Source organism: Chelonoidis abingdonii, chromosome 3 (genome assembly GCF_003597395.2).
Source record: "Chelonoidis abingdonii isolate Lonesome George chromosome 3, CheloAbing_2.0, whole genome shotgun sequence".
In the NCBI taxonomy this organism is placed as follows: domain Eukaryota; kingdom Metazoa; phylum Chordata; order Testudines; family Testudinidae; genus Chelonoidis; species Chelonoidis abingdonii.
This window is the reverse complement of record NC_133771.1, coordinates 160,671,174-160,697,880: the sequence shown is the minus strand read 5'-3', so window position 1 is coordinate 160,697,880 and position 26,707 is coordinate 160,671,174. Positions and strand designations below refer to the sequence as shown.

Sequence of the window (26,707 nt, the reverse complement as noted above, 5' to 3'; positions counted from 1 at the left end):
CTGCTCCATTCACACTTACAGTGGTGGCATAAGGGGGCTCCACCTAGCTACCCCAGAAGCATTAATGTCTTTCAAATCTCTTGATTCAATTATATTAGACAATTGCTTTTCAAATGCCATACAAAAGAAGACTGCAGCTTCTGTACATGCTTCTGGATCTTTTATTTAAAATGCTATTTGAAAACATGCTAAAGCAAGTTTTTCAGTGAATTGTGGCATGCATCCTTACATGTTTTCAAGTAACTGCACATTACAGGGATTATTCTTCCTCTTTTTCCAGTGACAGATGCACAGCATAGGACCCTGTATTACAGTGTGATGGTTTCAGTCCTCTCTCCTCTAATACAAAGAGAGAATTAAACACTCTCTTACACCAGTTTTGTGGTTCACATAGTGTGGCACTTTTACAAACATAATTAACGCAAACTACAACACTGGTAAGTGAATAAAACTGTTAAATCACAAAAGTAAAGAAACTGCACTAGCAAAAGTTCCTTAGAACCCATGTATTATACTCAACATTCCCACAGATTCCTTTTGTTTGTTTCATTTGAATACTCATGAGTAAATGTACACAAGCACTATCATCTTCTTTTAACGGAATTTGGTCTTTCTCATAAACAAAGTTCTAGCATGGTCTTTAACACAGCTTTCTAAATGATGAAATCACCGTAGGGAAAAGAGAGAAAATATGTTCTTATCTTTGATGATAAACCTCCTGCATTGACAACACAGAATGCTATGCTTGGCCCCTGGCAGTGTGTCTAGCCAATGTCAGTTATTCGTTCCACTTCTTAAAGATATGCATTGAATACCATTACTAAGTTCATAAAAGAAAAATGAAAACACATTTGTGCACAACTAAAAATACATACCCTGTACATATTTCATTCATATCTGATTAGTTGGAGATATAAAAGCATCTGAAAATTATACTGGAACTGGTCAGAACTGCATAGCTACGGTTGGGCAGGTCCTGGCTACCCACTGAAGCACATCAACCTTGCATAAAAGACTACAAAATTAACACATACAACTGCATTTAGTGGCCCAACTAAGACTACATTAGGACACACCCATCCACTCCAACCCTTGAAAACATGTATGTAAGAAGTTAATGGAAGTCTCCTGTGTACCTTGCTGGTTCCTTGTTGCCTACAACACTGTTGATAACTATCATTCCATAAGACATCCACTTAGATCTCCATGGACACCAAAAAGCTATACATTCCCTAACTTTATCACGCTTACACTCAACATAAAACCTTAATGGCAACCTTAGTATTTTAAAGCAGATTCAATTCCAAAACAAATAGATTGCGTGATCGTCATATGTGCTGGTCTGTTGATACAAGAGAGTATGAGATCACCCTTAAGGTTTTGTGTTAGAGTGCACGTTTGATGAAGATGGGGTATATATTGCTTTTCGGTATCTACTGGAGCTGGAATCCCTTACAGAGTGTAGGAACATATTATTATGAAAGTGAGTGGCAAGAAACACAAGAGACTTCTCCTTTATCTTATTTCCATGGTTTCAAGACTTTTGGTTGGTGTGGTATGTCCTGATACAAGCTTTACTATCACTAAACAAAGCTTTTGTGTTACTAATACCAGCATAAGTTTAAGACAACATTGCTCCTCCCAAATGGAACTGACTGACAAGTTATAAACAAAATTACATCCACAAAACTCACTAATTAGCAGTACAGTATAACCTCAGAGTTACAAACACCTTGAGAATGGAGGTTGTTCGTAACTCTGAAATGTTCGTAACTCTGAACAAAACATTATGGTTGTTCATTCAGAAAATGTATAACTGAACACTGACTTAATACAGATTTGAAACTTTACTATGCAGGAGAAAAATGCTGCTTTTTCTTTTTTTTTAGTTGTTTACATTTAACACAGTACTGTACTGTATTTACTTTTTTGCTGTTGTTGGTCTCTGCTGCTGCCTCATTATGTACTTCCGGTTCCAAATGTGGTGTGTGGTTGACTGGTCAGTTCATAACTCTGAAGTTCTACTGTCCTATGATATAGAATGTGTGATTATAAAGTCAGACTACCCTCTCAATTGATCTATTTCCTTTACTGAAAATGGAAAATTCCACAAATCTCTGTGGATAATAAGCACCCCTCCTTTCATTCATCTTCTGCTATCCAGTTCAGGCCAAATAGTAAAACTGCATTATTTAAACAAGATAATGAATATCACATTCAGATCCTTTCAGCTAACCTGAAACACTACTACTACAACTGCTGCTGAGACCTTAGTCAGGCCAAACTCCCATTAAAAAAGAATTTTGCCCGAGTAAAGCTTGAGACAGGCCTTCAGGATTTGTCCCAGTATTAACTGCATTAGGTCACAATTCTGAAAGGTGGTGAGCCCCACTTGTGATGTGTTAACCTACCTCAAGCTGATGGGAGATGAGGACAATCAGCACCTCTCAGAACTGGAACTTTATGTACCACTACAAAATAATTACCAAAGACAAAGGGCTGCATTCTCCAGTCTACCAAGTTTACTTTGCACCACTTTCTTAGCACAAAATGAATTTATAATGGAATGTGATTGCCACTGGCGAATTCTACCCAGGTAGAGGAAATCTCCATCAGCATAAACTGGATAGAGGCAGCTCTGCGAAAGCTGACCCACTGCAGCTATAACTGGCACTGAGATAGGGTGAATTAGAATCAGAAAGTCATGTCTAGCTCCCTGACAGCAGGGAGCTCCCTTTCAATTCAAGCGCAATGGAGAATCAAGCCTCAACTGTTTATGGACATGATCCAAAGCCCACTGAAGTCAATGGAAAGACTGCCATTGACTTCTGTGGGGTCTGGATCAAGTCCTTAAGAAGGACGTTGTTATTGTACAGCATCATGGGGAAAATGTTGCAAGGCATTCATGTGATTTGTCTTAAATTCACATTTTTGAAAAGCCCAAGTTATTTATTATCAACAGTAAATCAAAGATTTATTTCAGTCAAAAAATTCAAATTTTATGGGATTTCTGGGTATTCAACAGTCATAAAAGCATGGCTTAAGTTATTTGAAAAAAACTGCAAATATTTCCTTTTGGATTAGAATAGGACAGCAGGGTTCCCATGAATACTTTACAGTCTTTCAATTACAGCGCAATTATTTATAACTTTACAGCCAGAGATCACAAGTTTAAGCAAAAGATTTTATTTCTAAAAGCTGCTAATAATATGTGATTTCTGGAAAACTAAAAATCTATAAAAAAGGTACACAATTCTGAACCAGAACTCTGCACAGAATCCTTATCCTGGAGTCAGCCTCCGTATACATATATTCATTTTGAAAGAATGTAGGGTGAATTAATAACTGCTACAGTACTTTGTACTTGCTGAAATAAGATGTTATTGATCAACATCAGTCTAACAGTGTTGTGTCATAACTCAGCATGGCCAGAAAACAAATTAAAAATAAATGTCAAAATTTTCCAATTTCTACCTCAGTAAACAGAATTTTAAAATGTTTCCAAATGCAATTCACGTTGCAAGACATATGCCTAAAAGATGCTAGCAAAAGAAGAGTTTACAAAATATTTCAAACCCTAACTTTACAGGGGGAAATATATATCTACAGATACACCTACATTTTCAAAATACAAAGCTAGCCACCTTTCCTAAGAGTAAAAGAGAAATTAGCCATGCCACTTAAATAAGATTTTTTTCAAAAGTCTTCTTTTCAGAGATCATCAGAAAAATATCCTATATGTAAATACATACATCTTATCCAGCCATAATACCATAATCTCAAACTATTTCCTTAGAGCTCCTTCTCCATGGTTACAATGTTTGATTCCCTTGCAAAACACTTTAATTCTCTCTTTAAAACCTCACAACAGTTACTGTTTTCAAAGTGTCTCTGACCTCTCTGTCTTTCAAGAGTCACCAGTAGTAGGTTAGGCAGCACATATTGAACTTTGGGCTTGATCCTGAAGTTGTTTCAATATGTGTAATATTCACATCTTGCAGTCAGTAAGGATTTTGCATAAGAAAAGAACGCATGATCGGGTACAAAGCTCTCGTGTTCAGTTCAGTAAGTAAAAAGTAGACCTTTGCAAAGAAAAAATATGGAAATGTGTCTTTGCTGCAAGTGCATTTTCATTATATTCAAATGTTTCTTTCTGAACCATTCTTTTGTTTGTAATATACAAGATCAGATGCTTTTTATTTGCTTCTGATATGAAACAATATGCCTAAAAAATCCCACAATCATAATACGTTAATATCTATTAATGATCCCAATGATGGCTGTTATACTTTCAGTCTGCAAGAATTGGATCAGTTTTTACATCTGAAGGGTTTTTAAGGAAGAGAAAATTGTCTAAGACAGCACCTCTAGTAATTAGAGTTTCATGTGGATCTTACTGGCATTCATACTTTTATTTTTATACCCACTACTGTTTTTAGAATTCAGGAAGCCAACTGAACTCAATTCAAAATTAATACAGTAACCCTACTTTAAACATGACCTGTTCCTTCAGTCTCCCTGATACTTAAAACTCCATTTATATTTGACTATCATTTCAAATTGGTATTCTTTGAAGAAGGAAAATGCTCTCTTCACAATTGATGGAAAGTAGATAGCATACATCCCCATGAATCAAGAGGAGACTGTACCCCAAAAATTTAGTAGCACTACTAAGAGTCTTCTCAACAATGCACCTCTTCAAACAAGAGTATAACCTTTCAGTGCAGAGCTCTGAAGAGACGTGTACTGTATATGATTAGCTAGTGAGAAACTGGTGAGAATTCAGAGAAAAGCACCAAAAAAAATCAGAAGTCTAGAAGGACTGATTTATGACAAAAGATTAAATAACTACAGCTTGTTTAGGGGACAGTGTGTGTTTGTGTGGAGAAGTGGAAGTGACGGGACATAGGACATGTTTACACTACAGCTGGGGGTGTTATTTCCAGCTCAGACAGACATGCACACACTGGCTTTCATCAAGCTAGCATGCTAAAAATAGCAGTATAGCCATCAGGGCTCAGGTGGTGGAACAGGCTAGTTGTCCAAGTACATACACAGGTTCTTGGTTCAGACTGTACTCCAAGCAGCTAGCCTGTGGTGCTGTCATTGCTGCCATGGCCACACTGCCACTTTTAGCGCATAGCTCAATGACAGCTAGCGCATGTACGTCTGCCTGAGCTGGAAATTTCCCCTTCAGCTGCAGCCTCTTAATATTTGAAAAAATATAAACACAAAACTCTTAGGGTACGTCTACACTGCAAAGAAAGAGCTGAGGTGCAGAATCTTAGAGCCTTGGTCAATTGACTCAGACTCATGGAACTCCGGCTGTAGGGCTAAATGTAACAATGTAAATGTTCCCAATCTGGCTGGAGCCTCAGATCTGAAACCCTTCCCTCTCATCAGAGATCAGAGCCTAGGCTCCAGCATGAACAGGAACTTCTACACTGCTATTTTTAGGCCTTTATCCCAACCCCTACGAGCCCCAGTCATTTGACCCATGCTCTGAGATTCAAAGCCATGGGCTTTTCTTTGCAGTGTAGACAAACCCTTAGCTTCTAGTTTGATTAGTGACTTGTTTGATAAAACCTACCCATAAACTTTAAAAAGAAGTACGGGTCCATGAAAAATGCGGACTTGAGAGTCAGTCTACAAAGAGTATTCCTTCACTGTTGTTAACTTGGGTGATAAGCAACTGGAACTGACTGCCTGGGTTAACCTAGCTTGGTTGTCGCTACACTGTAAAACCATGCCCAAGTTACTGTGCCCTCACTGGTTCTCTATGGACCCATGTGTGTCTCCAGGACTTCTGAGGGCTTAGCCATGGTTCTTTGTCCTGCAGTAAGCTGAGGCACTCTACGATTCTTTCCTTCTGCACATATGGGAGGAACTACAGAAAGGCAATGGAGGACCATCAACACTCGAATGATTAGCCTGCATCCTCATTGCAAAGTGAGCAGGTTACCAGCCTGAGTGAAAGCAAGACTAGTGGCCATGACTACACTGGCGCTTTACAGCACTGCAACTTTCGCGCTCAGGGGTGTGAAAAAAACACCCCCTGAGCGCTGCAAGATACAGCACTGTAAAGCCTCAGTGTAAACAGTGCTGCTAGCTACACCGGTAGCGGCAGCACTTTGAAGTTTCAAGTGTAGCCATACCCTGAGCTCTAAATCATGTCCCCAGATAGAGCAACTAGTCTGAGTTTAAAGCACCAAACACGGGTGAGAAAGTTTTGCATGTGGATGAGAGGGGGGTTAGAAGAAACACCCAAGTAACAATCCAAGTTAACTCTGCAGTGAAGACACACCCAAAGAGAGTGCAAATCAGTTTGAAATTTCCATTCTGTTTTGTTATTTTTAACCTAATCTATTTCCCTGTGACAAGATAGATGTCTACCACTCTTTTTTTCAGTCATTATCAGAATGAAAAGTCAGATTCCATGAATGAGAAGGCACTGCAACACACAGCTTACTAAATCACTTTGCAATCATTTAAAAGACACAGCACTACAAAACATTGTAGAGCATGGCTGCAGGCTACAACACAATATGAACATGCAATCCTGCATTCACTTCTGTAGTTCACACATTAAGCTGTCATTACGCTTGTAACCCATTTATATGTAAAATTCTGTCTGTCCTCTCACCTCTTCATGTAATTTATTCACATCTTTTCTTCCTACATTGAAAGTTTAAATGAATTCTACAGTATTTATCAATATTCAATGGACTGTGCATAAACCAACATAATAACTAACAAGAGAGCACTGAATGTAAAATAATCTTTTATTACAAAGCACCAAGGCCTATTTATTATGTCCCAAGGGTCTCATTCACAAAAACATGCCTTACCCAAGGGCAGGATAAGAAATGCAAATTATTTCTGAATAACTGAACGTGCCCTGGCTACTCTAATTCACAAAAAAGTTTCAGGCACTGTCAGGATTCATAAACTACAAGAGTGCTGTTCCAATCCTACCTTCAGATACATCTTATAATTATAGATGGAGCCGCAAAATGGTGGCAGGGGAACAGGGGCGGAAGGGTCTCAACCCAGTTTGCCGCCAGAGCACACATCCCACTAGAACCTGGAATGGAACTCAAGATTTTTGAGTCTCACTATTCCTCTCCTGCTAGCAAGAATCTGTGAAAATGAGTGGTAAAATGTGTGTCTCATCTGCTCTAGTGACTGGTCCACATAGACAGTGGCAACTTACTACTGCTATCAGTTACTCTGTTGGCTCATGTGACATGTTTTTTCAGTTTGCTTTTTAAAAAAACAAGTGGAAATTTTATCAAAAAAACAATGTTAAAAGATTACTGTAAAGTTGCAAAGCCAAGCACTCACAAGTTAGGAATGCTAGAAGTAAGGTTGGCCTGTGTAACCTTATTCAGCCCTCTCAAGTGTATGCATTATTATATGTTCTATATTTACATTCTCATATACTATTTTTTCCACAGGACCACTGCCTCATTCAATGCACAGAATAGACTGTGCTCTGGAGATGAATCAGGGTTATGTAGCGAAGGACACTGTTGTCTGCAGGATCCCTGGTTCATTTGTTGCAGGGGTTGGAATGTGTGTAGTGAATGACTAGGAACTGCAAGAAGAAAAAATGGTATCACGGTTAAGGCACCTGAATGCGGCCCTGGAGAAACAGATTCTACCACTCAATGTCTCTGGCACAGAGTTCCTGTGATGACAAGTAAGACATATAAACCAGACCTTTCACGGGGCATCGCTTACTGTGCTCCTTGTTTTCTGGAAGCCCAACTCAAGCACTGGATTCTGATTTGCAGAACTGCCAAGCCCTCACAGGTGCAACTGAAGTCAGTGGAAGCTGTGCTATATAATGGTATGGATTCTAAAAAATAAAGCCCTAGGCATCTCAAATAGATACCAAAATTAGTTGACATTTTTGCCCTGAATCTTTCAATGCCTCAATTCTCCATCTATAAAACAGGGATAATACAATCACTTCACCTCAGAGGGCTGTTCTGAAGATAAATTAATTCGTATTTATGAAGCATTCAGATTATTATAGTGATGAGCACTTTGGGGAAGCCTTTGGAGAAAGCAATAATTCTGTATTCAAAGCAGGGTTTGTACAGAGTGTAGTAAAGTTGGAGTAAAGTTGCACAGGCAACTTTAATTCTGCTTGACATTGCAACCTTAACACTTTTTTAATGTAAATTTTTGTACGTAATGCTATAATGTAATCCAAGAAATAGAAGTAGCACAAGTGTCAAACTTTCCCTTTACTTTAATCCAGTGAAAATCACAGGTCCCTGAGGATCAGAATTAGAACTACAACATATTTTGCACTTTTGCTGCCATGTAGCATGTGATATTTGGCCCATTTGGCCCATCTCTTTTCTTACCCTGTAATGAGACACATCAGGCCACCATCCTGTATATGAGATCACCCAGAGATGTCAAAGAAGGTTTTGGTGTAGACTGATGGCTGGATGTGGCTCTGTAATCTTAAGGAAAATGAGCCTTTCCAGGGGCAGGTATATATATGCAAGCAAGCTAGAGATAACGAGGTTAGTTCAATCATGGAGGATGAGGCCCTGTTCTAGCAGTTGAGGTGTGAAAAAAAAGGGAAGAGAAACTGGTTTTGTAGTTGGCAAGCCATTCACAGTCTTTGTTTAATCCTGAGCTGATGGTGTCAAATGGCCACCTTAAGATCTGCTATAGTAGTGCCAGGGAGGTTGAAGTGTTCTCCTACGGGTTTTTTGTATATGCCATCACTAAAAATCCTGATTTGTGTCAATTTATCCTTTCCATAGAGAACTGTCCAGTTGCAAGATGTACATAGCAGGGGGCATTGCTGCATATGATGGGCGTGATTATACATTGTGGAAGTGCAAGTGGAATGAACCATGATGGTGTGGCTGAATCTGGTGGATCCTAAACTTCAGGGACCAGACTTCAAGGAAATCTGAGCTCAGTTCATCTGCAAATCTGAGACCAATCACTCAGGACTAAACAAAGACTGTGAAATGGCTTGCCAACTAGACAAAACCAGTTATCTCCTCCTTGGTTTCACCACTCAAGCTGCTAGAACAGGGCTCTCATTCTCCCTGATTGAACATACACTCCGTTACTCTAAGCTTTCTGGCATATATACCTGCCCTATGAAATTTCCACTACATGCACCGACCAAAGGGGGTAATCACCACGAAAGCTAGGCTCTAAAACGTACTGGTAGTCTACAAAGGTTTGGCCCCCCCACAGTGGAAAAATCTTTGGTTGCTTTTAAAAGAATTGTGACTAAGTGCGATAATCAGTTTTGAATAAATGGAACTTAGCACACTAGAAGCCCTAATGAACTGTGTACGCTGTTAGGAGGAGGTTCTGAATCCTTTTTGTTTTAACAAAAAGTGTCACAGTTGGAAAAAGATAGGGCTTACAACAATTAAAAAAAATTAATACCGTGATTGGCATCAATCGCCACTGTTAAAACAAAATACTAATACATTTTATTTAAACTATTTTTCTGATGTTTTCCACATTTGCAAAAATTTGATTCAATTAAACTACAGAATACAAAGTTTAACAGTGCTTCCTCATATTATTTTTTATTACAAGATCGGACTGTAAAAAAAAAAAAGTATTTTTTCAATTCACCTAATACAAGTACCACAGTGTAATCTCTTTACCATTAAAGTTGAAATTACAAATGTACACGTATGTACAAAAAAACCTGCATATATATTAAAAAAAAACCCACAATGTAAAATTTTAGAGCCTGCAAATCCACTTAGTCCTACAATTTGCAGGAGCTAGTGCTGCTCACTTCTTGCTTACAATGTCACCTGAAAGTGAGAAAAGGCGTTCTCATGGCACTGTTGTAGCTGGTGTCACAAGATATTTATGTGCCAGATGTGCTAAAGATTCATATGTGCCTTCATGCTTCAGCCACCATTCCAGGGGATATGCATTCATGCTGACGACAGGTCCTGCTCGATAACAATCCAAAGCAGTGAGGACTGACGCATGTTTATTTTCATTATCTGAGTCAGATGCCACCAGCACAAGGCTGGTTTTCTTTTTTGGTGGTTCGGGTTCTTTGGTTTCTGCATTGGAGTGTTGCTCTTTTAAGACTCACGAAAGCATGCGCCACACTTCGTCCTTCTCAGATTTTGGAAGGCACTTCAGATTCTTAAACCTTGGGTCGAGTGCTGTAGCTATATTTAGAAATATCTCACATTGGTACCTTCTTTGCGTTTTGTCTAATCTTCAGTGAAAGTGTTCTTAAAATGAACAACATGTGCTGGGTCATCATCTGAGACTGCTATAAAATGAAATATATGGCAGAATGCGGGTAAAACAGCAGGAGACATAATTCTTTCCCAAGGAGTTCAGTCACAAATTTAATTAAATTATTTTTTAACAAGTGTCATCAGCGTGGAAGCATATCCTCTGGAATGGTGGGCGAGGCATGAAGGGTCATACAAACGATTAGCATATCTGGAACATAAATACCTTGCAATGCCGGCTACAAAAATCCCATGCAAACACCTGTTCTCACTTTTCTGGTGACACTGTAGATAAGAAGAGGGCAGCATTATCTCCTGTAAATGTAAACAAACTTCTTTATCTTAGTGATTGGCTGAATGAGAAGAAAGGACTGAGTGGACTCGTAGGCTCTGAAGTTTTACACTGTTTTGTTTTTCAGTGCAGTTATGTAACAAACAAACAAAAAATCTACATTTGTAAGTTGCATTTTCATGACAAAGAGATGGCACTACACATACAGTACTTGTATGAGGTAGACTGAAAAATACTATTTATTTTGTTTCTCATTTTTACAGCACAAATATACATAATAAAAAATAATATACACTTTGATTTCAATTACAACACAGAATACAATATATAGGAAAATGTAGAAAAACATTCAAATATTTAATAAAATTTAAATTGGTATTCTGTTTAACATTGCGATTAAAACTACGATGAATTGTGATTAATTTTTTTTGAGTTAATCACATGAGTTAACTGCGATTAATTGACAGTCCTAGTGGAAACATACGAGAAACGCTGTTTTAGATAATATATGTATAGCATTTTTTAATACAAACCACAACAAAAATAGGACTCTGAGTTGACTCTGGAAAGCGTCACAAAGAAGCCAACATTCCACGACTTTTAAACATTATACATTTAGAGACAAGTTGTAAAATTCTGAACACTTAATCCCTCCCTTGTCCATGCTGTGATGAGGATCAACAAGAAGGCTGACAACTGTAGCTTCTGTTCTAGGAATCCTGTCTGCAAGGATAGAATTCCATGGTATAAGTATGGGAAACAGGCAAAGGAGCAGCACAAGTCACCAGCTAATACATGCTATTCATTAAGCATGCATGCTTGGACAAACAGAGTGGGACATGTTTTTAAGCTAGCAAATTGCATCTTTTTGCTTGCAGTATGCAGTCCCCAGTTTCAGAGCGCATGGGAATATCCCATGAAGAGATCCTGTCCTGCTGATTGCATGGAATGGGAAGATGGTACCTTTAGACTCTTTCCCCTTAGCACTCACTCACAGCATAGAGAAACGTCTAAGCTCTAACATGGCTGAGCAACAGAGCAGCTACTTGTCTAGGAATATTATATACCAATCAAGCTTTAGATCTGTTGAGAAATGGATTAACCACTATTCATATTCTCCTCCAAAAAGTTCTGAAAGACCTTGGTAGGATGATTCACCTCTGAAGCAATTTTGTAAACAGCGAGAATGAGGGGGAGTAGCAGACACTTAACCAAGGCCAGGTCTACACTACGAGTTTATTTCGAATTTAGCAGCATTAACCCGAAGTAATGCTGCACCTGTCCACACAACGAAGCTCTTTTTTTCGATATAAAGGGCTTGTAATATGGATATCTGTACTCCTCCTCAAGGAGGGGAGTAGCGCTGAAATCAGATTTGCCATTTCAAATTGGGGTTAGTGTGGCCACAATTCGATGGTATTGGCCTCCAGGACCTATCCCACAGTGCACCATTGTGACCTCTCTGGACAGCAATCTGAATTCGGATGCACTGGCCAGGTAGACAGGAAAAGCCCCGTGAACTTTTGAATTTCCATTTCCTGTTTGCCGACCGTGGAGAGATGATCAGCACAGGTGACCATGCAGAGCTCATCAGCACAGGTGACCATGCAGTCTGAGAATCAAAAAAGAGCACCAGCATGGACTGTACGGGAGATACTTGATCTGATCACTACATTGGGAGAGGATTCTATGCTAGCAGAACTACGTTCCAAAAGATGAAATGCCAAAACATTTGAAAAAATCTCAAGAGCATGATGGAGAGAAGCCACAATAGGGACTCACTACAGTGCCGCATGAAAGTTAAGGAGTCAGATAAGCCTACCAGAAAATCAAAGAAGCAAATGGAAGGTCCGGGGCAGAGCCACAGACATGTCGTTTCTACGCCGGGCTGCATGCAGTTCTAGGGGTGGTCGACACCACTACCCCACCTCTGACCGTGAATTCCGAGGAGGGGGTAATCTCAGCCATGCCTGAGGATTCTGCGGACAAGGAAGAGGAGGAGGAGGAAGAGGAGCTTGCAGACAGCACACAGCACTCTGTTCTCCCCAACAGCCAGGATCTTTTTCTCACCCTGACGGAATTACCCTTCCAATCCTCCCAAGGCAGTATCCCAGACCATGAAGCCATGGCAGGGACATCTGGTGAGTGGACCTTTGTAACTACAAAACATGGTTTAAAAGCAAGCGTTTTTTTAATGATTACTTTGCCCTGAGGACTTGGGATGCATTCGCCGCCAGTACAGCTACTGGAAAAGTCTGTTAACATGTCTGGGGATGGAGCGGAAATCCTCCAGGGACATCTCCATGAACCTCCCCTGAAGGTATTCCAAAAGCCTTTGCAGAAGGTTTCTGGGCAGTGCAGCCTTATTCTGTCCTCCGTGGTAGGACACTTGACCACGCCATGCTAGTAGCAAGTAATCTGGTATTATTGCGTGACAAAGCTTGGCAGCGTATGTCCCGGCGTTTGCTGGCATTCAAGCAACATCTGTTCTTGATCTCGCTGTGTTATCCTCAGAAGAGTGATATTGTTCATGGTAACTGGTTGAAATACGGGAATTTAATTAAGGGGGCAGAGGTGGCTGTTCCTACAGAGCTGTTTGTCTGTGGCTGAAAAGAAATCCTTCCCTGCAGTTAGCCAAGTGTGTGTGTGGGGTGATTGGCGCTGAGCTTTTTGCATTTGGCTAGCAGGGATCTTCCCTGATACCAGCCATGTGGTGGGGGAGGGGTAAAGCGATCATCCCAGAGAACTGGATTGTGGGGGGAAAGGGGCATAGTTTGTTTTCTGCTGCTGCACGGTAACAGGAAAACTGCAGCATTCAACAGGCTTTGCTTGGTATGTGGGAAAGGAGGGCACTGGATACATGAAGGCTGCAAAAGACAATGGCTTACCATGGCCACATGCAAGTTGAATTCTGTTGCCCGGACCTGTGTCTGTGATCTCTAACACCAAAGCCACAGGCACTCAATATTAAGATGCAAAATGCGACCTTGTACTGAAATCACACGTGCTACGTAATGTGAATAGTGTTATTCACCGTGAAAGAGTAAAACCATTGTTCTGTAAAATGTATCTTTTTAAATACATCTCTCCCTTTTTTCCCCCTCCCTCCCTCCCGCAGCTGCAAATTTTTCAAGCCTCCTCCCTCCGTCCCGAAGGGTGTCTCGGACAAGTCGGCGGGAAAAAAGGACATGAGACGAAATGTTCACTGAAATCATGGAATCGACCCCCAATGAAAGAGCTCACCTGAATGAGTGGAAGGATGTGGTATCAAAGTACAGGAAAGATGCCGGTGAATGTGAGGATAGGAGGGACGCTCGAGATGAGAGGTGGTGGCAGGAAGATCAGAGGTGTTGACGGGAAGATCAGTGGTGGCAGGATGCAACACTGGGGCTGCTGCGTGATCAAACTGACATGCTCTGGCGTCTGGTGGAGCTTCAGGAACTGCAGCAGGATCACAGAGTGCTGCCACAGCCCCTGTATAACCATCCCCCACCTCACCATGTTCCATAGCCTCCTCGCCCAGATGTGTAAGAACACGGAGGGGGGAGGCTCCGTTCACCCACCCACTCCACCCCAGTGGACAGCTCAAGCAAAAGGCTGTCATTAGTTTGAACTTTTTTAGTGGTCTTTTCCTTCCCTCCTATCCTCTTCCCAAACCCCATCCGGGCTAACTTGTCAGTTCTCTCCGTCTTTTTATAATCAATTAATAAAGAATATATGATTTTTAAATGATAGTGACTTTTATTTCCTTAGAAAGCAAGCTATGATCAAAGGGGGAGGGTGGGTTGCTTACAGGGAATGAGTCAATCAAGGGGGAGGGTTTTCATCAAGAAGAAACAAACACAGGTGTCACACCACAGCCTGGCCAGTCATGAAACTGGTTTTCAAAGCTTCTCTGATGCGCACCGCTTCGTGGTGTGCTCTTCTAATCGCCCTGGTGTCTGGCTGTGAGTAATCAGCGGCCAGGCGATTTGCCTCAGCCTCCCATCCCGCCATAAAGGTCTCTCCCTTACTTTCACAGAGATTGTGGAGCACACAGCAAGCGGCAATAACAATGGGGATATTGGCTTGGCTGAGGTCTGAGCGAGTCAGTAATGTGCGCCAGCGCACCTTTAAACGTCCAAATGCACATTCTACCACCATTCTGCACTTGCTCAGCCTGTAGTTGAACAGCTCCTGACTACTGTCCAGGCTGCCTGTGTATGGCTTTGTGGGCCATGGCATTAAGGGATAGGCTGGGTCCCCAAAGATAACAATAGGTATTTCAACATCCCCAACTGTTAGTTTCTGGTCTGGGAAGCAATTCCCTTGCTGCAGCCGTCTAAACAGAGTAGTGTTCCTGAAGATGCGAGTGTCATGAACCCTTCCCGGCCATCCCACGATGATGCTGGTGAAACATCCCTTGTGATCTACCAGTGCTTGCAGCACCATTGAAAAGTACATCTTGCAGTTTACGCACTGGCTGTGCTGGTGCTCCAGTGCCAAGATAGGGATATGGGTTCCATCTATTGCCCCACCACAGTTAGGGAATCCCGTTACAGCGAAATCATCCACTATGACCTGCACATTTCCCAGAATCACTATTTTTGGTGGCAGCAGGTCAGTGATTGCTTTGGCTACTTGCAAATTGATTCCCGACTGACTGGTAGCTGTCTGGCATTGCAAGCTTCCACAGGGCTATGGCTACTCGCTTCTCAACTGTGAGGGCTGATCTCATCTTGGTATTCTGGCGCTTCACGACATTGGAAAGCAAGTCACAAAGTTCCATGAAAGTGCCCTTACGCATGCGAAAGTTTCACAGCCACTTGGAATTGTCCCACACCTGCAACACTATGCGGTCCAACCAGTCTGTGCTTGTTTCCCGGGCTCAAAATCTGCGTTCCATGGCTAGAACCTGCCCCATTAACAGCATGATCTCCAAAGCGCCAGGGCCCGCAGTTTGAGAGAATTCTGTTTCCATGTCCACGTCCTCGTCCTCATCACTCTCGTCGCTGTGTTGCCATAGCCACCTCCTCCTCCTCGCCTGGTTTTTCAGGTCCTAGTTCAGCACAAACTGCACGAGAATGTGCGAGGTGTTTACAATGTCCATGACTGCTATCTTGAGCTGAGCGGGCTCCATGCTTGCTGTGGTATGGCATCTGCACAGTTCACTCAGGAAAAAAGGCATGAAATGGTTGTCTGCCGTTGCTTTCACGGAGGGAAGGGAAGGGAAGGATGTACCCAGAACCACTAGCAATGTTTTTTTGCCCCATCAGACGCTGGGATCTCAACCCAGAATTCCAATTGGCGGGGGAGACTGGGGACTATGGGATAGCTATGGGATAGCTACCCACATCGCAACGCTCCGGAAATCAACGCTAGCCTCGGTACATGGACGCAAACCGCCGAATTAATGTGCTTAGTGTGGCCATGTGCACTCGACTTTATACAATCTGTTTCCTAAAATCGGTTTCTGTAAAATCGGAATAATCCCGTAGTGTAGACATACCCCAACAGAGTATGTGGACACAATGAACATAAATGAACTGAGAACCCTTTGAAGGTGATTGAGTTCATTGAACTAACAATGCACTTTCTAAAAACTGCCAAAGTAATGATGAATGCGGTACTGAATGTAAAACACATATTGTTTTTGCAAAGCATCAATGATGAGCTCCACATTCCAGGAGAGATGTGGAAAAAATTGGAGAAATTCCAGAGGATTAAAGGTCTAGAAAACTTGACCTAGGAAGAAAGATTGAAAAAATTGGGTTTGTTTAGTCTGGAGACGAGAACACTGAGGGGGGACATGATAACAGTTAAGCACGTAAAAGACTGTTATAAAGAGGAGGATGATAAATTGTTCTCCTTATCCACTGAAGACAGGACAAGAAGTAATGGGTTTAAAGTGCAGCAAGAGAGATTTAAGTTAGATACTAGGAAAACACTTCCTAACTGTAATGGTAGTTAAGAACTGGAACAAATTACCTAGGGAAGTGATGAAATCTCCACCATTGGAGGTTTTTAAGAACAGGTTGGACAAACAGCTGTCAGGGATGGTCTAGAGAATACTTAGTCCTGCCTCAGTACAGGAACTGGACTAGAAGCTCATTCCAGCATTTTGTCCCCTCAATCCCATGGATCACTAGAAATCTGCAGAAATCATATCCATCTGTCCAAAGGCCTTCTGTTCTGTCCCCAACCCAAAGTAGAAGTTTCAGATCTGGGTCCCCTTCATTTCTGGAAGTGGAGGGACCTCTCAGACCAATAATATATAAAACTCTGTAAAATTCTTTGAATTCTCTCCTGTATAGAAAGTGTCATATACAATGAAGTTGTATTTATCATATACACTTTGGAGATAAAGGAGAAAAAACATAAAAGGGGAAAAATATCCTCTTACCAAAATAAAGATAATATTTATGCCAAAACAGTATTTAACAAACTCCTTTAATAAACTACTTATAAATATTCCTAAATACACATTCACATGATCTTAAATAGATACCTAACTGAGATAACTGAGTGATACAAGCATGCATGTATCCACAGGGGTGCCGAGGTAAACATACTGCTGTCCTGGAAAGAAAAGTAATTTGTAGACCTAAATTAACTCTACTTCATACTCATTTTTTGAGTTCATTTTGTTTTACTATAAGTATTTTTTGCAATAAGGCTAGGCCCAGGGGATCTGCTGTATTGTGCCAGATACCATCCCTGATTGGATTGTATAACCCAGGGTGCATAACGAAGAGTTAGTCGACTGTAAATTGAGGATAAAGGTTTAACGAAGCACACACTTGACTCAGGAAAAGTACAGTGTATGTTTTTTCTTGAGTTAGTCACATAAAAATCTCTCATAAATACACCTCTACCCTAATATAATGCGACCCAATAGAACGCGGGTTCGCATACAACACGGTAAAGCTCTGACATGCTGCTCTGAGCAGCGTGTTAAGGATGTCGGGCCAGGCTGGGGCTGAGGGGTTTGATAAGGGGCAGAGGGTCTTGGGGGAGGTCAGCTACTCCCCCCCAGGGTGTGGGGGGCAGGAGCTGTAGGAAGGCTCTTTTGGGGGCCCAAAGTCCCAGAGTGGCCCAGAGGATTAGCGGGGGGGCCAGGAGCAACCCACTCCACTTCCCTCGCCTCAGCCCCAGCCGTGTCACTTGAGGGAGGGGGCGCTTGGGAGACAGGATCCCCCCCACACTCACCAGCAGCAGCAGAAGCAGAGCAGCCCGGTCCCAGCCCGCTTCACTCCGCCAGCTCCCAGCTGCAGCGCTCCGCTTCCTGGCACAGGTGAGTACAGGGGTTGTCCTTTCCCCAACCTCTCTGCATTCACCGACAGCGGGAAGTGGAGTGCCGTGGCTGAGAGCTGGCAGGGTGGAACGGACTGGGGGTCGGGTTGCTCCGTTTCCCGCCGCTGCTGGTGAGTGCCTGGCAGGGGGCCAGGAGGGGCGGATAGGGGTCGGAGCAGTCAGGGGATGGGGGGATTGGCAGGGGGCGGGATCCTGGGGGTGATTAGGGATGGGAGTCTCTGGAGGGGACAGACAGGGAACAAGGAACGGGGGGAGGGCAAAGCAAGTTTGATATAACGTGGTCTCACCTATAACACGGTGAGATTTTTTGTCTCCCGAGGACCACGTTATATCAGGGTAGAGGTGTAATGCCTGCATTTTCAATGCCTCAAGCCCTTATTTAAATACTCCACAGAGAAAGCTCATTTTCTGCATGCAGTACATGTGCACAAAGCACACCTCTTGTTGGCACCTAAACCACAAAGAACAGGGATGACGAAAAACATCTACAGCAAACCTTTGCTTATTAAGCAAAAATCACCATCCATTCCATACTGATACCTGTACACATTTAAAGGTTATACTTGAATTCATTCTTGCATTGCTTTTCTGATGTTGGTGATAATACCATATTATCATTATACCACAATTATCTGCAGTTTTATGTGAGTAGGAAGAAAGGATGTAGGGTCAGAATAAGCACAATAATAAAACATACTTAGTGAATCGTAGGCTCCTGCATAGTCTTTAAGATGGAATCTAATCAAATCAGTGTGTTAGTTTTGTTAGTCAATTAATCCAGGTGTATTCTCCCCTCCCTCTCCATCATGATGGGAAAAACTTTGGGGGAAAAAACTGATTTTTTTTTCATTTGGAAGAAAACTTCTTTCATCGTTACACATTTGCAAGGACAATTTAATCAGGAATACAAAATAACTCTACTGACACTTTTCCAGCCCACCAACCAAAAATTTTGAAAGGTCTGATTTTCAGCTTCTCAGCTAAATTTCTAAAATTCAGAATAACATTATTACTGGAAACATCTCACTAGTCCAAACTTTCACACAAAATGAGCACTGTCATTACAGTCACTTATTTTACCTTGAGAAGGTATGTGGGAATATTGCTGAAATCCACAGGTAACTTCAAAAGGAAGCGAGCTGAGAATTCACCAGTCTGAGGAGAAAGGAACAAAAATAATGAGACCTACAGCTAAAGTGATCTCAGGCCTGGTCTACACTACGCGTTTATACCGATTTTAGCAGTGTTAAACCGATTTAACGCTGCACCCGTCCACACAGCGAGGCCCTTTATGTCGATATAAAGGGCTCTTTAAACCGGTTTCTGTACTCCTCCTTCAGTATTCGGTATTACCATATTGGATTAGAGCTAGTGTGGCCGCAAATCGATGGTATTGGCCTCTGGGCAGTATCCCACAGTGCTCCACTGTGACCACTCTGGAAAGCAATCTGAACTCAGATGCACTGGCCAGGCAGTCAGGAAAAGCCCCGCGAACTTTTGAATTGCATTTCCTGTTTGCCCAGCATGGAGCGCTGATCAGCATCAGTGGCCATGCAATCCCAAATCCAAAATGAGCTCCAGCATGGATCGTACGGGAGATACTGGATCTGATCGCTGTATGGGGAGACAAATCTGTTCTATCAGAGCTCCGTTACAGAAGACAAAATGACAAAGCATTTGAAAAAAATCTCAGGCTATGATACAGAGTCCACAGCACATGTTGTGTGACAAGCGTAAGGAAAGCCAAAGAATCAAAAGGACGCTCATGGAGGAAGGGAGGGGTACTAAGGACTCCAGCTATCCACAGTCCCGCAGTCTCCAAAAAGCATTTGCATTCCTGGCTGAGCTCCCAATGCCTGTAGGGTCAAACACATTGTCTGGGGTGGTTCAGGGTATATCTCGTCAATTTGCTGTGAAAGAAAAGGCAAAAAAATCGTTTCTTGACTTTTTTCAATGTCATCGTATGTCTACTGCATGCTGCTGGTAGACATGATGCTGGGCAATGAACAGCAGCATCCTCTCCATCCCCTCTCCTCCCCGTGGCAGACGGTACAGGACTGGTAGCCATCCTCTCATCAGCCAGTGAGTGCTCCTGGCTGCCTCAGTGAGGTCGGCTGGGGGGCTTGGGTAAAAATAGGAATGACTCCTGGTTATTCCCGGCAGATGGTACAGAATGGCTGTAACTGTCCTCATCATAGCAACTGGGGCTGAACCCATCAGCCCCTTGCCCTTTCATATCTAAAGAAAGATTCTGTACTGCCTGACTATCATAGCAGCTGGAGCTGCCTCCCCTCATTTTATCTCACTAAAATGTCAGTGTTTCTTATTCCTGCATTTTTATTACTTCATCACACAAATGGGGGGACCCTGCAACAGTAGCCCAGAAGGTTGGGGGAGGAGGAAGCAACGGGTGGGGTTGTTGCAGGGACACCCCTAAAATGGCATGCAGCTCATCATTTCTGTGGGATCTGACACGGAGCGGCTGTGCTCTCTGGTTCTCTGATACACTGTTCTCCAATACACTTGCCCCATATTCTAGGCAGGACTGACTCTATTTTTAGATACACATAAAGAGGAGGATGACCCGGGGGTTATTCCCATTTTTGTCTTTGCGCCCCGGCCAACCTCAGCGAAGGTCAGCCAGGAGCACCCATGACAGGCAGGCAGACGTACAAATGATTGATAACTGTCTCTGCTACCTTGCAAAGGCAAATGAATGCTGCTGTGTAGCGCTGCAGTACCGCCTCTGTCAGCGGCATCCAGTACACATACAGTGACAGTGACAAAAGGCAAAACGGGCTCCATGGTTGCCATGCTATGGCGTCTGCCAGTGCAATCCAGGGAAAAAAGGTGCGAAATGATTGTCTGCCATTGCTTTCATGAAGGAAGGAATGAGTGACGACATTTACCCAGAATCACATGCGACACTGTTTTTGCACCATCATGCATTGGGATCTCAACCCAGAATTCCAATGGGTAGGGGCGACTGCGGGAACTATGGATAGCTACCCACAGTGCAACGCTCCAGAAATCGACGCTAGCCTCAGTACATGGACGCATACCACCGAATTATTGTGCTTTGTGTGGCCGCATGCACTCGACTTTATACAATCTGTTTTACAAAACCGGTTTATGTAAAATCGGAATAATCCTGCAGTGTAGACGTACCCTCACTCTCTTATCTACAGTAGACAGGGTCACAAGCTGAACCTATTCAGACTGAAATATTTAGCAAGGCAGTATCTTCCAGCAACTGGGGGAGGAAAAGTTAAGCAACAGCTTTCAATAGTAATTGCTGAAAATGAAAAAAACATTTATTTACAGCTTTCACAATAAGCAATATGGCAATGTACCCCAAGACTCTAGGGGCATTGCTCCCACTGAGTCAATGATGAAAAGGTCCTTAGAGAGCATAATGGCTGGCACCATATAAGAGCCTACATTCGATTAAACCAGGCCCTACGTCTTCTCTTTACTTATCACTGTTTAAGTCATTGCTTCTGCAGCCACAAGTTAACTCGCATCCTAAGTGTTTTAACAAATGGATTACATCTAGTAGCATAAATTATTCCCATGAATGTAAACACTTCATGAAAACTCAAATTACAATAATAAAAGGGGAATGCAAAGGTCATCAATGACATGTTGCACAAACTACATTCTGACTGCTAAATAGGTGCGTCTTTAAAGGACTCTACTTTAAAAATTACAGGCAAAAGAATTACTATTCTGTACTGCATCCAGAATACAATGTAATACACAATCTCTCTATAAGGGTGTCACTTAAACATCCCAATCAAGACAAGGGCCCTACTGTACTTAATACTGTACAAACACAGAGGTAGACAGTCAATACCCTGAAGAGTTTACAATCTAATTTTAGGGCTAGATTTTCTGAAGAGTTTAGAACCCAACAGTTCTCACTTAGGCACCTAAATATATTGCTCGGATTTTCAAATGTGCTCAGCACTCAGTAACTCCCACTGAGAATGACGAGAAAAATTTGTCTCTTTGTTTAGGGGCCATAGTGGAAACTGAGCATGTTTTTTGAAAACCAGACCCCATTTTTGCAAATCTGGCTATTTGTGTGTTCCAGTACAGCATTTAGATACATCAGAAATTAGCATGCCTTGCACACATCTCTAATTTTAATAAAATGGGAAATTCATTATATGTATTTTGATGTACACTTACTTAATATAGTGTCTGCCTGAATGTTACTGGGAAGAACCTGGCATAAGTGCCACTAATAACTAAAGAGACTGCAGCTGTGCCAACCTCTTCAACACTTTCTGCTACAGTGAAAATAAAGCCCCCAAAATACAGTGAAAGTACTATGGTATCAGATAAAAAGAATATTTTTTCCTTACAACTGAATAATCACATACAAAATGAAATGTCCTTTTTTACAACTGAAGAGACTTGTTGAAAGAAAAAGAGGATGTAACAAGGTTATTCTTTCAATAGGTGTCTACTGTATACATCTCTATTTCCAGAGATTTAAAATATGGCTAAAAGTCCTTTGGGCATTTACCCATCCAACTGTACAAGATCTTTCTCTGACAAAACTATATTAGAACATTTTTAAGTTTACTAGGGGAGGAAAAGAGAAAAGCATGGATAGAGTCTTCCTCTTGCCCCATCGTTTAGGTATGCGCTTGCTTGTTAAACAACATTTTTCATGCCATTAATTTCCAAAGTGGGATAGTGTCGCTGAACGGGGAGAGAGAGAGAGAATGAGGGAGAGAAAGACTAATAAATGTTTTATTTTATAAAGAGAGCTACAGAACCTGTATGGCAATGTAAATTACTTCTTTTAAATAGACATTTATGGAAACTATGTGTTATTGTATCTAGAAACCAAATTTTAGCTTTCCACCATATTAGACCACAAATTAGTTTGGCCGTAATTCATCCATATTGAAAATTTCACTCTGTCAACTAATAATAATTAGAAACGAGCAAAGGAAGTTTTGTTCAAATCAGAATTCACACTGGACTATGATATGGGATCCAGGACAAACTAGAAGTACCAGAGCTATAGTTTGAGTTTGGAGGATGCCATAAATCTCATGAGCTGTTTGATGATAAACTGCAAAATGAGGTTCTCTCACAGTTGAGGAGGGATTCCTATTTCCTCTCATTAGGGCAGTCCACCTCTGCACACATCTGGGTAGCAGCCCTTTTCTGTTGACAGAAAATGACCATCCTTGCTTCTCAGCAATGAAATGATCCTACCTGTAAAGGGCTCAGTTTTACTCCCATTGGTGTCAGCGGTGCAGGATTTGTCCAAAGGTAAACAAATGTACTGAGAACTTTGAGACTGATTTCTGTAAATAAAGCCTTTGTTTGTGACAGTAACTGGAATGTGCCAAATGAGTTGTACATAATCACGAAGGGAAAGAGATTCTTTCATTCTCAACATCTTCTGGTTTGTTCCACTCCTAGCAAACTTGGAGAGATCTTAAGATGTGAGAACTTGAGCTGAAAATAGTGTAGCTGGTTCAGAAGTAGCATTTAAATCAGTGTGGAAGAAAGAACGGGTAAATTGTAAAACCTAGAGGACTGCTTTGCAACTGTTGTCTACTGAGAAATTGCCAAACTCTCCCTAACACTGCTGTTTTTTATGCATCAAGGGTATGCAAAGGAAATGGGAAGGATTTCCTTTCTGTTTCATACGCTTCCTTCAAATGAGGCCTTATCCACCTGGCTATGAGAAGACTAAGCTCATTCTTCTAGAAGGAAACAAACACTGGTCTAATTTCCTAAAGATTTTAACCCCGCTGAGACATAAAGTAAGGATATTACAGGCATTATGTAAAAAAAGTGATGAAGTTTGTCTTTTTTTGTATAACCCAAAGGGGGTGTGGAGGGGGGAAGAAATATTTTAATTAATCTAACATTAAGCACACAAAAATCAGGATATACCAAGGAAAGGCAGGTGAATGCTTGTTCAATTTTAACTCCGCCTTATTTTTGCATATGCATTACAGATCTGGTATCTAATTACTCAATCATATACTTTTTCTATAACCAATGGGGGCAAATTTAAGGTTGAGTGAATGTTCGGTGATAATTCAGCATTTCCTGACATTTATGTGCCACTTTCATGTTGCACTACCAGTGTTCTTTGCATATGGTTTCTATAGGGTTTGAAAAATTTTAAGTGGATAGAAACAGAAAAAAGAAAGGAAGAAGAAAAAAATAAAGATTTGAAACTACCGAATGCAAGTACAATATATATGGTGTGTAAATGAGAATGTGCATGTATATGCAGGGGCTAGAAATATATTATGTACTCAATGAAAGGGTGTGTGGTGTTTGTCTTTGCAGGTAGGTGCAGATAAAGCCATGTACACAATTACAAGTAATGTTAACACCATGTAGGGAGGGGTATCCATACACGCAATCTTTCTCTCTCTCTCTCTCTCTCTCTCTCTCTGAGTGTGAGGTGAACTGAGGCTCTCTCTGTAGAGCATATTAAAGCACGCACTTGGTAAAATTTCTATAGAAATAATTCCATAGGGCATTTTTATAATTCAACTTCAAACAGTTTCCCTCCAAACTTAGCATAGCAGGCATTTCTTATTGAGAAATACTTTTCACATCCCAAGTCTCCTAGTGACCTTCTTTGCCACACTCAAAGCACTCCTTAAAACTATTAGTAATTTCTTCCAAAAGGCCTTTCCACAATAAATGTCTAAGGGCCTGACAACTTAAGCGTACCTGTTTGTGCTGGGATTTGTGCACAGTTAACAACACTGTATGAGAGTTTTTCAAGATTCATTTGTGTTCTATGTTTTTCTTATCTGTATGACCCACATTATGTTTGAAATATACAAGGTTTTTATCTACACTGCAAGCTACTTGAGGTAAGGTCTTCATTTTCCTACATGTTCTCTTTAGCAGCAAATACATTTTAAAATTCAGATATCTTTACCTGAGTTATAATAAATGTATCCATAATTTATTTAATGTTTAACAAATTTAATGTTTCCCCCTCACATAACTCTTAAAATGCTCAAGGGATTTGCTTCAAAATGTATTTAAACAAGTTTTTTGTTTTTTTGTTTTTTTTTAAAGGGAGACCAAAAAAAGTTAGAACGGCCATACTGGGTCAGTCATCTAGCCCAGTATCCTGTCTTTTGACAGTGGCCAATACCAGGTGCCCCAGAGGGAATGAATAGAACAGATAATCACCAAAGTGATCCATCCCCTGTCACCCATTCCCAGCTTCTGGCAAACAGAGGCCAGGGCCACCATCCCTGTCCATCCTGGCTAATAGCCATTGATGGACATATCCTCCATGAACTTATCCAGGTCTTTTTTGAACCCTGTTATAGTCTTGGCCTTCACAACATCCTCAGGCAAAGAGTTTCACAGGTTGACTGTACGTTATGTGAAAACAATACTTCCTTTTGTTTGTTTTAAACCTGCTGCCTATTAATTTAATTTGGTGACCTCTAGATCTTGTGTTATGAGAAGGAGTAAATAACACTTCCTTATTTACTTTCTCTATACCCCTCATGATTTTATAGATGTCTATCATAACTCCCCTTTGTCATCTCTTTTCCAAGCTGAAAAGTCCCAGTCTTATTAATCTCTCCTCATATGGCAGTCGTTCCATATCCCTAATAATTTTTGTTGCCCTTCTCTGAACCTTTTCCAGTTTCTATATATCTTTTTTGAGATGGGACAACCACATCTGCATGCAGTATTCAAGATGTGGGCGTACCATGGATTTATATAGAAGCAATATGATATTTTCTGTCTTATTATCTATCCCTTTCTTATTGATTCCTAACATTCTGTTTGCTTTTTTGACTGCCACTGCACATGGATTGAATGTTTTTAGAAAACTATCCAAATAACTCCAAGATCTCTTTCTTGAGCGGTAACAGACAATTTAGACCCCACTGTTTTATATGTACAGTTTGGATTATGTCTTCAATATGCATTACTTTTCATTTATCAACATTGAATTTCATCTGCCATTTTGTTGCCCAGTCACTCAGTTTTAAGAGAGCCTTTTGTAGCTCTTCACAGTCTGCCCGCGACTAAACTATCTTGAGCAATTTTGTATCATCTGCAAATTTTGCCACCTCACTGTTTACCCCTTTTTCCAGATCATTTATGAATATACTGAATAGGGCTGGGCCCAGCACTGTTTACCGATCTCCATTCTGAAAACTGACCATTTATTCCTACCCTTTGTTTCCTTTCTTTTAACCAGTTACCAATCCATGAGAGGACCTTCCCTCTTAAGCAAAATACGCTGTCATTGGATAAGAGCCTTTGGTGAGGATCCTTGTCAAAGGCTTTCTGAAAATCTAAACACACTATATACATTGGATCCCCCTTGTCCACATGCTTGTTGACCCTCTCAAAGAATTCTAGTAGATTGGTGAGGCATGATTTCTCTTTACAAAAACCAAGCTGACTCTTCCCCAACAAATTACGTTCATCTGTGTGTCTGACAATTTTGTTATTTAACACAGTTTCAACTAGTTTGCCCGGTATTGAAGACAAGCTTACCAGCCTGTAACTGCTGGGATCACCTCTGGAGCCCTTTTTAAAAATTGGCGACACATTAGCTATCCTCCAGTCATCTGTTACAGAAGTTGATTTACATGATAGGTTACAGATGACAGTTAGTAGTTCTTCAATTTAACATTTGAGTTCCTTCAGAACTCTGGTGAATACCATCTGGTCCTGGTGACTTAGTACTGTTTAGTTCATCAATTTGTTCCAAAACCTCCTCTAATGACACCTTAATCTGGGACAGTGCCTCAGATTTGTTACCTAAAAAAAATGGCTCAAGTTTGGGAATCTCCCTAACATCCTCAGCTGTGTAGACCAA

General features: G+C 41.3%; 1 protein-coding gene and 1 pseudogene across 6 annotated transcripts in view; one reads left to right on the top strand and one right to left on the bottom strand.

Moving 5' to 3' along the window:
* Positions 1–14,379, top strand: part of LOC142046603 (uncharacterized) — a 48,396-nt pseudogene extending 34,017 nt beyond the window's left edge.
* The window catches only part of BABAM2 (BRISC and BRCA1 A complex member 2), a 308,342-nt gene that overhangs the window by 183,297 nt on the left and 98,338 nt on the right, over positions 1–26,707 (bottom strand). For all 6 annotated transcript variants that reach the window (XR_004375045.2, XM_032790217.2, XM_032790219.2 and 3 more), the window contains exon 6: positions 18,928–19,002. Coding sequence is in view for 5 of the 6 variants with exons in the window: in XM_032790217.2 (XP_032646108.1) it covers positions 18,928–19,002 (75 nt within the window). In the remaining variant the exon portion in view is untranslated. The remainder of the gene's footprint in view (positions 1–18,927; positions 19,003–26,707) is intronic.